The sequence below is a fragment of the Drosophila santomea genome, chromosome 2L (assembly GCF_016746245.2).
Source record: "Drosophila santomea strain STO CAGO 1482 chromosome 2L, Prin_Dsan_1.1, whole genome shotgun sequence".
NCBI lineage: Eukaryota > Metazoa > Arthropoda > Insecta > Diptera > Drosophilidae > Drosophila > Drosophila santomea.
Window position 1 is genome coordinate 25,772,395 of NC_053016.2, and position 14,688 is coordinate 25,787,082.

The 14,688-nt window shown below is 41.4% G+C and overlaps 1 protein-coding gene and 1 pseudogene across 4 annotated transcripts in view; both read left to right on the forward strand.

Moving 5' to 3' along the window:
• LOC120447063 (dnaJ homolog subfamily C member 16) overlaps window positions 1-14,688 on the forward strand; it is a 412,134-nt gene that overhangs the window by 66,856 nt on the left and 330,590 nt on the right. For 3 of the 4 annotated variants that reach the window (XM_039628657.1, XM_039628491.1, XM_039628573.1), the window contains exons 3-4: window positions 13,451-13,845; window positions 13,895-14,041. In XM_039628657.1, coding sequence (XP_039484591.1) covers window positions 13,451-13,845; window positions 13,895-14,041 — 542 coding nt within the window. Of the gene's footprint in view, window positions 1-13,450; window positions 13,846-13,894; window positions 14,042-14,688 lie in introns of those variants that run through there. The other variant, XM_039628745.1, reaches the window with a different exon arrangement.
• Window positions 5,080-6,063, forward strand: LOC120447307 (annotated as a pseudogene).

Consider the following 14,688-nt stretch of genomic DNA (forward strand, 5'->3'; position numbering starts at 1 on the left):
AGGAAATTTTGCGGAATTGGGTAGGAAGGCAGATTTCCGGCTAGTTGAGGGAGGACATAGGCCGTCGTCTCCAACTGCAACGCGGGCCTAGTCGGAGATCGGATGGTAAAACTGCAGAGCTTCTTGGACTGAGCGGCTACTGTTTGGTTTAAGCCTGAGACTTGGGCTTGAACCACCTGGAATGGCAATCTAATAAAATTGAGCAGTCGCTCGGTTATGAATGTTGCCTCTGATCCGGAGTCGATCAGAGCGCGCGCCTTAAAGTTAGTGCCAAGATGGGAAGTATTGATTACGGCAGTGCCAAGAAGGATAGCTCTTGAGCCCGTGGCGAAATAATTTTGAACACCGGCTTGCTCATTTGGAACGAAATTGGCCTGATTTGCGGAAATTGGCCTTGCAGGATTTGAAGGGCTTGAGTTGCTGGAAAAGGGGTTGTTTCGGTGCAACAACGTGTGATGCCGGCCACGGCAAGTAAAACAATTGTGCGTGCTTTTGCACTCACGTAGCTGATGTCCCTTTGCAAAGCAGTTTAAGCATAACTGCTTCCGTTTAATGTAGGCTGACCGGTCATCAACCGACATTTGGAGAAAACGCGAAAATACATGGTTTTCCTTGTTGCACAAGTCGCAACTTTTCGATTTTGGAGCCACTTTCGTCTCATAGGAATTTAGTTTTCTAGAGGGCCCACTTGAGTTCATCGCTTTGGAGTGCGACTGACTTGGTACGGACGGTCTCACATCATCGATGGCCTCTAGGGTTCGATGACGTTCTGTGAGGAAGGTGTTCAGCTCTGCCCATGTCGGGATGTCGGCTTTCTTATGGAGCGACTGCTCCCATAAGGAGAGAGTTATCTTCGGGAGCTTGGATGAACACAGATATACCAGCAGGCAGTCCCAGTTCTCAGTGTTGATGCCTGACAGTTCTAAGGCAGTCAAGCAACCTTGAACAGTACTTTGCAGTACCTTTAAGGCCGCCCAGATTCCTGTGGTATCGACTGCACATTAAACAGTATTTTCAATTGACTGTTTACCAACAATCGTTTATTTTTGAAACGCTCTATTGGGTTTTCCCACGCAGAGCGGAAACCCTCGTTGGTGAGAGGCGAAGTCGAAACGATGGCATGCGCGTCGCCACTTGTTTTGGCATTTAAATGGAATAACTTTTCAACCGGAGTCAGCCGTGGATTATTGATATAAATGGCTGTGAAAAGATCCCGGAAAGTCGGCCAGCGAAGATAGTCGCCTGCGAAAACTTCTGTATCGCATGGAGGCAACCGACAGCCAGAGGAAATGTAGGCCTGGGGCGCAGCGTTCGCGGCTGGGATGGACTGAGACGTGCCCTGCTCGATTTTATCAACAAGCTGGGCAACACACCTTTCATAGACTGAATAGCAATAACTGTATTTAGCCCTGAGAATAGGCATGTAGCCTGCTGCTGCTTCGCCTGCTGACACAAGGCACTCTGAGCAGAGGTCGAATTCCTTTTCAACCTTGTCCCATAGGGTTCGGACTTGGTCGCGACGGACGCTAAGCTCGTGACGGTTGGAGCTGCGGATTCCGGAGTGTTAATCTGAGCCTCAAATTCGCTTAAGCGGTCAGAAATTTTTAGCTGTGCGCTGTACTGTGGCTTTGGATGGAGTAGCACAGTCGTCGGAAATCTGCGCAGGCGTTTTCACCGAAATGCTTGGGATTCTTGGACTCTTGGGCCCTTGTGTTGAAAAAATAGACCTGGGTTTGTCAGCGTACAATTTCTTCTTATCGTTCCCGATGGGCATAAAGAAAGAAATTCGAAATGGAAGGAAAGCCTTTTTCTGAGCACGGTCACACTTTTGAAAATGTGGACAGATTCCTTAGACTGCACTTAATAAATTTAAGCTTGCCGCCGTGAACGGTATAAACCAGCGGAAAAAGACCGTATAGGAGGTAATGGGTGAGAAAGTGGTGTAAAATTTACGAAGTGGAAACGCCGTAGTTTCGACTAATTGGACAGGTGACTCGGAGTGAACAGCGAATTGTATAAATGACCTGTGATTTATGGTAATTAGGTCCACCTGATTTACGGTTGGAACACTTGGAATGTGGAACACGGTGAAAAAAAATGTTTATTAGAACGTAGAAAATTATTAGAACCATATAAAGTATATATATTCTTGATCAGGATCAGTAGCCGAGTCGATCTGGCCATGTCCGTCTGTCCGTCCGTCTGTCTGTCCGTCTGTCCGTATGAACGCTGAGATCTCAGGAACCCACAAACCGCCCAAAGCTGCTACGCCCACACTTTTGAAAAATGTTTTGATATTTTTTCATTTTTGTATTAGTCTTGTAAATTTCTATCGATTTGCCAAAATTCTTTCTGCCACGCCCACTATAACGCCTACAAACCGCCAAAAACTGTGTTTAAGACTCTCCTTCTCCCTTCCACTAGCTGAGTAACGGGTATCAGATAGTCCCCGACTAACTCGAATATAGCGTTCTCTCTTGTTTTTTTGTTTACAACTGGAAACGGAGAAAATGGAATGGTGGAATTGGTATCTTTTATCCGCGTTGTAAGTACTTCTAAAACAAACACAAATTAATATCCAAGCAATACAGCAATTATTTATGGATGAAAAAATTATTGTCTTGTAGTTTTTTAAAATTTTTTGAAAATTTAAAAAATAATTTAATAAATATTGAAAAATTTATTTGTTAAAAAAAAGAAAAAAACCGGCTTGGATTGCCGACGGGAAACTATTTACACTTTGGTATATGTTTAAAAGGAATTCAGATAATATGCGCAATGTATGTCGGTAATATATGTGGATGTAATATATGTAATGTATATGTGATATATGTGGATGTAATGTATGTATATATATGTGATATATGTAGATGTAATATATGAAATGTATATGGATGTAGTATATGTTGATGTAATATATGTTCATGTAATATATGTAATATATGGAACTGGCGGGTAAATGTTTAATTAATATTTTATTTGGAATGGCCAGTGGGTATGTGTTGTTTGTTTCGTTATTGTATTCTTCGATAGCAAAGCAAATTGTATTAAGTGGACTGCGGAGTTAAAGCAAAAATGTGTTGCGAAAAGAATTTGACTTGCGTTGGACACAGTGAAACGAGAACAGAATTTTTGCCACTTTTGGCAGAGCTTTGGACTTAGAAATTCTCACTGAACTTGGCACAAATTATTTTCACTTTTTCACATTTAAAATTTTGCACTTTTCGGACTGGATGAATATTTAAATATATTCGAAAATCTGGACTTAGAAATTTTCACGAATGAGGGTGAAAGGAGAACGGTGGGAAATATGGCGTCGCCCGTGGGAATGAATAAGTACTTTTCTTTAATTGCCTTTTGTCGGAGAAATCCGTTAGATTTGACAATACATCTTACAGCAAATTGAACGAAATTGGATTTTCGAACCTTTTGCTGCAGACCGGCAATTAAAAGGAATGGAAATTTCGTACTTATCTTGTAATTTGTAGTGGACAAACATGAAAACCTAGGTGATCTGGCTCGAATGGATCAAAATGTTTGGTGTGATGGGGGTTGCCGTCCTGGAATTTTCCAAATCGGCTGAAATAGAAAACACTCGAAAGGGCGAACCCTTGAATTTTCTTAATTGCGCGGGCCCGACCGGGCGTATGTTTATTCGTTAGTAATAGTTTTTACACTGAAGCTTATTCTAATTAGCGAGACTCTCCCAAGCGTAGCGGAGACTCCTCGGAGACTCTGTGGTGAAGATCGAGAGAGCGTAAGAGGGAGCGGAGAGCGGGTGAAAGTCCAAACCCCGTAACATGGACATGTATTAAGTATAAACAACATTTTGTTGTTAGCCTCTTCCAGGCAATGCATTTCATTGATAGAAATTAGTTGTTTAATATTGGCATAAATAAAAATAACTTTTCCGCGGCGAGTATAAGTCTTGTCTTTGATATCCAAGGACAAGAGCCCTCAGAGCGTCTTTGTAGTCGTCAATAGCCAACAACTTTTGTTGTAGTGTGCAAAATTGTCCGGTGGTGAACTTAGAGCTTACGCTGGCAGCCTGGAGCCTAAATATCGCATGCCTTTTCCTTGGCCTTAGTCTTTATCCAGAAAACGGGCACTATTACGCCGACGTAACACATCTCTATATTTTATATTTTTTAGAAAGTTTCAGAATATGTTCGAACAAAACCCAAAAGCCTTAAAATCCCTGGTCGTTCCGCGATTTCCACAAGAGTTATACGGTATACAAAACTCGTTTTAAAACCTTTATAACTTCATCGATAAGGACCCGTCTAAGACGGACATGATTTTAAACGCTTCGCGAAATTTAACTATTAAAGACGTCGCTGTCAGATCTAGTAGAAGAGTGTGCAATGTCGGGTGGAAGTGGCACCACGTATTTGCTGGACGTTCACAGGTGGAAAAACTAGTATTCCACACTTTTTTCGAACAATTGAAAAATATAAACAATTTGACTGAACAGTTGATAGCGCTGCCAACCGATCGCGACGAACGAGGAGGTAGCCCAGCTGATAGTGCTGCCAATCGATCGCGAAAAACGCGAGGGTGTCCCAGGTGATAGAACCATCGAACCGATCGAACAAACCGAGTTGCGTTGCCAGACCAAGGTCGGGGTAAGACGTGTTTCATCGAGCTCCGAACAAAGTCAATTAATTTATCATCAAAACCCAAAGCAAGTGCACTCACACCCACACTTGAAAGCAACAGCGGACAAGAAACAAAACAAAAAAAAAAACTGAGTCAAACAGGGCTGGATCGCCAGAACCAAATAAAGCGAAAGTGAAATCCACAACACAAACAGGCTGGCAATCAGCCAAAAAAAAATCTCGCTGACAACAACTCAGCTTCAAAAAGGTAACTGCAAAGTGCATCCAACCGAAGAACAGGAGCAGAAGAAGAATAAGCCACCACCAATATTTATACGTGAGAAAACCTCAAGTGTGCTGGTTAACAAACTATCTGCAATCATCGGAGAAAACAAGTTCCATGTTATACCTCAAACTAAGGGAAACATACTCGAAGCGAAAGTGCAGACTCCGGATGAGTCTAGCCACCGATCAGTGACCAAGTACCTGGATTGCCTTGGAGCGCATCGAATTGGCCTGCGATCCCACACAGTCGGCGGATGTGGCGGCTGTGGTTATGCAGGAGGGATTGGCACACGTCTGCCTGATCACCGCCAGCATGACATTAGTGCGCCGCAAAATTGAGGTCTCCATACCGCGCAAACGCATGGGCAGTGTCCAGCAGCACGAGAAGGGACTGGCCAAGTTCTACGAGCAGGTAATGCAAGCATCCTGCGGCACGTCAACTTCGATGTGGTCAAATGTGTGTTGATTGCCTCGCCGGGATTCGTGCGCGATCAGTTCTACGACTACATGTTCCAGCAAGCGGTCAAGATGGATTACAAACTGCTGCTGGACAACAAAAGCAAGTTCATGCTGGTGCACGCCTCCTCGGGATTTAAGCACTCTTTGAAGGATGTTCTTCAGGATCCCGCCGTGCTGGCCAAGATGTCTGACCCCAAGGCAGCTGGCGAGGTCAAGGCCCTGGAGCAATTCTATATGATGCTGCAATGCGAGCCCGCCAAGGCCTTCTATGGCAAGAAACACGTCCTGCAAGCCGCCGAGTCGCAGGCCATCGAAACGCTGCTCATCTGAGACAACCTCTTCAGGTGCCAAGACGTTGCTCTTAGGAAGGAATATGTCAATCTGGTTGAATCCGTTCGCGATGCTGGGGGAGAAGTCAAAATCTTTTCAAGCAGGCACATCTCAGGAGAACAACTTGCTCAACTGACTGGAATTGCGGCTCTCCTGCGCTTCCCGATGCCCGAACTGGAGGACAGCGATGATGATGATGACGAGGATGGAGCGGCGGGCGGAGCGGATAGCAATAGCGATTAGGATCACAAATAGGATACAATTTTGATAGAAGCTTCATGGAATCTTGGCATTTGATAACGGATCTATTTGACTTAGGAACTCCACTCTCGCGATCGATTTACAAGTAGACTAATAGCAACCACGACAGACTTGGACGTCAGGGCATATACAATATAACGGGTGTTTTTTTTAGAGGTATAGAACTTTAAGTTGGCATTACTGTTCAAGATGGCGACCGATTTAACAGCTGTCAAGTGATTTATTCTCAGTTTGGTTTGGCAATTCGTCATGCGTGCTTACAAAATCAACTCGTGCAAGAATTGAACCAACGATCATCAAGCAAGGCGTAGATTCGTCGAATGGGCCCAAACGAGATTGCTGTTGTTCCGATTTTCATAAGCCTCCAAGATCTTGTGATTTAACACCGCTAGACTACTTTTTGTGGGGCTATGTAAGTCTTCATTTATTGCTTTAATCCCCAAACAAAATTGAGTTGCTGTCAACTATTTTTTGCACAACTAAATTTGTAAAATGCAAAACGGAGTTTACAAAGCTATTACAATCGTAATATATTTCATATAGTTATTTATCCAGTTTCGTTGTTTAAAAAGGATTTTATGCATCATCGAAAACTCTCTTAATGTTGCTTAACTTTATAAGATTTGTAATTATCATTTTATGCTGTAAACATAACTTTGTGTTAAGCCCTACTAGTTGATGCAAGCTGTAATTAATTACCCTGCTGTAAAATATATAATCTATGAACAAATTGTACAATAAATCAAATTCAAGAAAAAAAGCCGGGAAGAATTACTACACCTAACAGCTTAAAAGTGCCAAAGGATTGCAGGTTGTCATTAAAGAAATAGAATCATCAGTGACCCCAACCGAAATTATCGAAGGACTAAAGGAGAAAAACTTTAACACAATTACGGTGTTCAACATTTTTAACAGTCAAACGGGAGCCATCTAGTCAAAAAATCAGCAAAAATGTAATACATCCTATTTATAAACTTCAGTATTTACTGCACCGGAGAATAACCGTGGAAGAGCCACATAAGCGCAGGCAGCCTGTATAGTGCACCAACTGCCAAGAATATGGCCACACCACAGCGGACTGCACCCTAAAATCCACCTGCATCGCTTGCAGCGATGCTTATAGTACAGTAAACTATCCTAAGAACAAAATCAACTAAATTATGCAGCAACTGTGGCGAAATACATACAGCCAACTGGCGATGATGCGTTTACAAGGTGTCTAAACAAACGAGTAGCGTCAGCTCGTGTTCGTACCACACCAGAAATTCACAAAGTAATGGAACCAACTAAAACTAACATTCCTTCGTCTGTCAGCCACCGAACAGTGGCAAATTTTTCCTTTGCGTGTGTACTAAGATCAAACACCACCAAACAAACTCTCCTGAGAACGTGCAACAGCAGGCAACTGGCGCCATTTATGCAAGCAACTGGCGTTTCGCTGCACAGGCTAGAATTTTTCAGTTCTTACGCTACTCTCAGAGACTCACCTTACTGAAAAGTACAATTTTCAAATACCAGGGTACTGAAATCGTAGAAGCGCTCAAGGAAAAGAAGTTTAATGCAAAAATGGTCATGAACATACTTAACAAAAATAAGGAACCACAACCAATGTTCAAAATCGAGTTGGAGCCAGAGAGCCAGATACTAAAAAAAAATGAAGTTCACCCAATCTACAAGTTACAGCATCTATTGCATCGGCGTATCACAGTAGTGGCTCTTCTACTGTGATACAAGCGCAACCGCCCAGTGCAGTGCACTAACTGCCAAGAATATGGCCACACTAAGGCTTACTGTACACTGAACTCTATCTGCGTAGTCTGTAGTGAAGCCGACAGCACAGCGAACTGTCATAAGAACAAGGAAGACAGCTCTGTTAAAATGTGCAGCAACTGCGGTGGAAGTCACACAGTGAATTGGCGTGGCTGTGTAGTATATAAGAAACTAAAGAACCGTCTTAACAAACACGGAGAATCAACACGAGCTCAGGCCACACACATCAGTCACACTCCGCCACAATCGGGCCCCTCTTACAAGGCACCCCTTCCTACACATCGTACCAATCCAAGCGTTTCCTTCGCTACTGCCTTAAGATCGGGAATTAAAAGCGTGAATTTAATAACACAAAAGTCAACTACTACGCGGGAAGAACAGGAAAGAACAGCATATATCAACTGGCATTGAAACGATGATGATCTCACTCCAGCAAACCCTAAAAGAAGTTATGGCATTCATGCAAACCACAATGCAAGAGCTTATGCGAAACCAAAATATGCTGATACAGCTTCTCGTGTCATCAAAATCAACATAATGTCTCCACTTCAAATATCTATGTGGAACGCGAATGGCGTTTCACGGCATAAACTCAGTTCCTATCCAAGAAAAGTATTGACGTCATGCTCCTCTCCGAGACACATCTAACAGACAAGCACAACTTCCATGTTCCAGGATACCTATTCTACGCCACAAACCAATCGGACGGAAAAGCCCATGGCGGCACTGGCATACTTGTTAGAGGTCGCATCAAACACCACCTTCATAATATAACTGAAACGGACTACCTGCAATCCCCCGTCACTCTGGCCGCAGTCTACTGCCCACCTCGTCTTGCAGTTTCTGAGGACCAATTCTTGGAATTTTTCAACTCACTCGGTGAGCGATTTATAGCGGCTGGTGACTACAATGCCAAGCACACGCACTGGGGTTCACGCCTTTTAAACCCAAAGGGCAAACAATTTTACAACGCGCTCATTAAGCCACGAAATAAGCTCGATTATGTCACTCCGGGTAGGCCTACATACTGGCCAGCAGATCCAAATAAGCTCCCGGATCTCATTGACTTTGCAATAATAAGAAAGATCCCTAGAAATAATATTACGGCTGAGTCACTTGCAGAACTATCATCAGATCACTCACCAGTTTTACTTGCTTTCAGGCATCGACCACATATAACTGAGCACACCTACAGGCTGACAGGCAACAGGACTGTCAGAACTGGGCAATGTACACGAAATATGTTTGTACTCACATGGTACCAACTCAAACAGTGTCTACCCATGAGGATATTGACCGCCTGACCAAATCGATGGAGGAAAATCTTGTTGCTGCAGCCAAGGCCTCTACCCCTCCAGACGCACACAAAATTACAAATCATACCAAGACAACTCGCGAAATCGAAAAGCTAGTACTTAAAAAACGAAGACTAAGAAGAGAATGGCAGAATCACAGATCCCCAAAGGCTAAGGAACAGCTAAAACTAGCAACACGTAGACTAACCAGGGCACTTAAGCTTGAGAAAGCAAACGCCCAGCATCTATATATAGAACAACTATCGCCCACCAGCAAGAAGAACCCTTTGTGGAAAGCACACAAAAATATTCAGCCACCAGCAGAAACAGTCGTTCCACTGCGAGGCCCCTCAGGAAGCTGGATACGCAGCGAACAAGATAGAGCAAGTGCATTCGCCGATCACCTTCACCTTCGTGTTCCAACCAAATACTGCTAGCAACTCATTTGTCCTACCTGTAGCAATTAAAATCCAGCCACCAATAAATCCAATAACATTTAGTCAACGTGAGATAGCATCTATAATAAAAGATCTTGAGCCCAAAAAATCACCTGGACACGACTTGGTGACACCAAAAATGATCATAGAACTCCCACCGTGTGCGGTTCTGACCTTATGCAATCTCTTTAACGCTATTACGAAACTTGGATACTATCCCCAAAGGTGGAAAAAGGCAATCATAGTGATGATTCCCAAACCAGGCAAAGACAAAACGCAACCCTCATCCTACAGACCAATCAGTCTCCTATCGTGTCTCTCGAAACTGTTTGAAAAGGCATTTTTTAAACACCTAGCTCCCTACTTAAGAATGCGAAACACAATACCATCCCATCAATTTGGTTTTCGCAAAAATCATAGAACGATCGAACAGGTCAATCGCATCACAAACGAAATTCGTACTGCTTTTGAGCACCGGGAATACTGCTCAGCAATATTCTTAGATGTCGCACAAGCATTTGACCGAGTCTGGCTAGAAGGACTAATGTACAAGATAACAAAACTGCTTCCCCAGAATACCTACAAAGTGTTCGAATCTTATCTCTTCAAAAGAGTGTTCTCAATTAGGTGTAACAGTTCGACTTCACACGGCCGCGTCATCAATGCTGGAGTTCCCCAAGGAAGTGTGCTGGGTCTTTACACTTTATATACAGCCTCTACGTTTGCTGACGATACCGCAATACTCAGCCGACCCAAATGACCATCAAAGGCAACAGAAAAACTTGAGACCAAAAGCAGACATGTAACATTCACACTGAATAGACAAGCCTGCCCACTATGTACCCTAAACAATACACTCATCCCACAATCAGACGTAGTAACATATCTCGGGGTTCACCTAGATAGACGCCTCACCTGGCGGCGACATATAATAATCTAAAAGGACTCATATGAAGCTTAAAGCAGGCAATCTCCACTGGCTTATTAATTGCAACTCTCCGCTTAGTCTGGAATACAAAGTACTTCCTTACAATACCGTGCTGAAAGCCATTTGGACATACGGCTGTGAATTATGGGGAAACGCGTCCAAAACCAACATTGAAATTATACAGCGAGCTCAGTCAGCGATTCTGCAAACTATTACTGGGGCACCATGGTACATACGCAGCGAAAGCATCCATACAGACCTCAACATAAACCTCGTCAACGAGGAAATCCAGATGAGAAAGAGTAAACATCAAGCAAAGCTCGCCGCACACGAAAATCCTCTCGCGAAGTCGCTCACGTGTGTATGTAGTCACAGCAGACTAAAACGCAAAGATTCTCCAGCCCAGCAAAGAAATCCTAGGGCCGTCTCTAACTAATACAACTATTTAATATTGTTCTTAAACTAATTTATATAATAAGATTTGAATAATTATTCTTAGTCTCATAATAAGAGAAGATCCCATAAAGAACGCAAAAACTTTAAAAAAAAAAAAAAATACCAGGATACAAGTTTTACTTCACAAATCACCCGGATGGCAATGCCCTAGGAGGCACTGCCATACTAATACGATCGCGAATTAAGCACCACTTTCTTAGTAATTGGCAAGAAGACTGCCTGCAATCTACAAGCCTCCTATACTCTATACTATATACTCTATACTTTATAGTCTATAAGCCTCCAATACTATAACGGTGCTCTTACTCTGTCTGCTGTCTATTGCCCACCCCGCTTCACAATATCTGAGGACAAATTCCAAGCACATGTACTGGGGATCTCGGATAGCGAGCCCAAAAGGAAAAGAGCTGTACAACGCAATCTTTAAACCGCAAAGCAAGCTTAATTATGTTTTTCCGGGTGCCCCTACATACTGGCCAGCAGATCCTAAGAAGCGTCCAGATTTAATTGACTTTGCCGTCACCAAGAGGACATCCCAATCACTGATTACAGCTGAGGCACTTCCAGAACTTTCATCTGATCAATGTCCGGTGCTCTTTCATCTTTTATACCAGCAGAAACACATCGAGCGACCGTATAGGCTTATAAGCAACATTACCAATTGGGAGAGGTACAACAATTATGGTTGTTCGCCTACCGACTTTTCTAGCCCCTTTGAAACCGAGCAAGACTTTGATCAGTTTCCTGGGGACCTAGAATCAACACTAGTTGCAGCAGAAAAAGCGTCAAATCCACAAGATACCCACTCATGCAGCTTTTCACAGACTTACTAATATATTTAAGAAAGAAGAAGCGGACGCACAACTACGTTACATCGAAGGTCTCACACCCACCAGCACAAAGAACTCATTGTGGAAAGCCCATAGGAATCTACAGGCACCAACAGAAACTTTTGTACCCCTCCGTAACTTTATCGGAAACATGGTGACATGGACATAGGAATTATCACCAAATCCAGTCACTAATTCATTTGCTCTCCCACCCTTAACTGCATCTGCCTTAGCACCACAAGATCCCATAGAATTTCGGGCATGCAAAATAATGAAAGTTATTTTAAAAGAGCAACTGAAAATGGAAAATCGCCTGGCTTCGACTTATTAACCCCAAAAACGATCATAGAGCTCCCAATGTGTGCAGTTCTACAAATCTGCTTGCTCTCCAACGCAATTACCAAAATTGGATTCATCCGTTAAAAGTGAAAGAAATCAGTCATAGTTATGATCCCTAAGCCTGGGAAAGACAACACAAAGCCATCATCCTACAGGTCAATAAGCTCAAGAAGATTCAAATTATTTGAATCTTCTACGAATCAGTCCCTCAAAACACACTTATGTTTAAAATAATCAAAATGCTGCCCTATAACTTACATAAGCTTCTAAAGTCTTACCTTTACCAAAGATGCAATAGATGCAGTTCAAGCACTTCAAGCGATTGTCCTATAGAAGATGGAGTGCCCAAAGAAGTGTTCTGAGTCAATCTAGATGACCATTAAACGCTACAACGCTAACATGTGTAGAGCATTGGCTTGCAGATTGGCGCATACGAGTAAACAAACAAAAATGCAAACAGGTTACGTTTACCCTTAACAAACAAAGCTGCCCGGCCTTGGTTATGAACCACACGTGCATCCCAGAAGCCGATGACGTAAGTAAGTTAGGTATTCATCTGGACATGCGGCTCACCTTGGCGGAAATACATAGAGGCCAAGACGACGCATCTGATACTGAAAGCAAAGGATGTACACTGGCTCCCCTAAGCCTGGAGTACAAAGTCCTTTTTTATAACGATCAACCAGCCCAGCGTAATTTTGTTAGGTCACATAGCATGAATCATTTTATAAAATGATAATTAGTTTGCTTAGAATAAGATTTCAAAAGTTATTGTAAAAGTAAAAGAAAAGATTAAAATAATCAAAACTTGAAAAAAATTATATTTTAAATAACGATTTTTATTCTAGCAAATTACTATACATCAGAATTTTATTGATACTGTTATTGATAATGTTATTTTTATTTAGATTACCTATATAAACTGATTTTACAAAAAGGTTATATGTTTGGTATGTCGACGAGAGCATTAAAAATCAAAAGTGTGGGTTTACAGACTACATTTTTTGATTAATAATGCCAACGAATGATTTCACGGGCTGGACTATTTCTTGAAAAGTTTCAAAATTAAGTATGACTGAAGACGAGTAAAATGAGTAGGGTGCCTAAGAAAGATTTCTGTTTAGGTCGAATTTATTTGAATAACTCAAATATTAGGGCTTACCCACTGTAAGGCAATTTTAAGACGAAGGATTTGATATTATGCTATAGAGAAATCCATTTTGATTCTGATTTATTTAATTGATAATTAAGTACGCTTTTCACTCACACCGGGATTTTCTTTAGTTTCGTAGGATGTTTTTAATAGTCTATTATACGTAAAGTGGGCTTTAGATCGTACAGTGATTTAGTCGAATGATTCCAGAACTTTTCTACTATGTTAAGGGTGCATATAACATTATTGTACGAGTATACACTTTTATATTTTTATATCTGTTTATTAATTTATTTTTATATATTGCAGGCATCCAGATAAAATTCAAAATGATTACGGCGCCGAAAAGTTTATACAAATTAAACTAGCTTATGAACTTCTATCCGACATGGATCGACGGCGAATTTTTGACCGGTATGGAGTATCGGATACTAACTCACAGTACCTTCAAACTAAACATGATTATAGTGAATATAATCGCTTTTCATTAAATAAAAATGAGGATTTTGGACAACGATTTAATATTAACCAAGATATTGCATTTTACCATAAGTTATCAATAACAGCTAATTACTTTGAAAAAATTATTTTATCAAAAAATGCCAAAAAAGTGCACGTTGTCATGTTTTACAATGATTGGTGTTTTAAGTGCACTCGAATTGTGGATGCCTTCAAAAAGATACTTGAACTACTTCAGCCAATAGGTATTTATTAGCTTTGAAAGTGCCAATTCACTGTCTTTGAATTTTTAAGGTATTAGCTTCGCAACAGTCAATGCAGTGCATGAAGAGTCAATTTTTCAAAAATGTGGCGCCCGAGAAGTACCCCAACTGGTTCTGATTTTGGACAATCAGTATTTCCTATATCGGGATCATAACTTTACCCCGCAAAAAGTTGTTGGTAAGTTCTCTTTAACTGATAACTAAACGACAATTTTCTTACAAAAATAAGCATGTATTGTAATTAAGATACAATTACACCTGATATGGTGTTATGTTATCTGTTTATTATAATGAATAACAAACAAGAAAGAAAGCTTTAGCAATCCTGCGATTAATAAGATATTATCAAGATTGTTTAATAAATATAGAAAAAAGGATTACACCCAAATACTTAGTTTTCAACAACGTCGTAGAGTAAAAGGGCATACTAGATTCGTTGAAAAGTATATAAATATATTCTTGATCAGGATCAAGCGGAGTCGATCTGACCATGTCCGGACAGTCCGTATGAATGTTGAGATCTCAGGAACTACAAAGGCTAGAAAGCTAAATTAAACCTGCACATTCTTAATACTCAGCGCCATTTTGTTGACCAATGCTGCCACGACCACAGTTTTTGAAAATTTTTGATAGTTTTTCAGTTTAGTATTGGTCTTGTAAATTTCTATCGATTTGCCAAGAAACTGTTTGCCACGCCCACAGTTTTAAAGAATGTTTTACAATTTTTTCATTTTCTATTTGTCTATCCGTTTTCTATTAATATGCATCAAATTTTTGCAACGCCCAAAGCTACCACGCAACGCCCACTCATATGCACAAACTGCC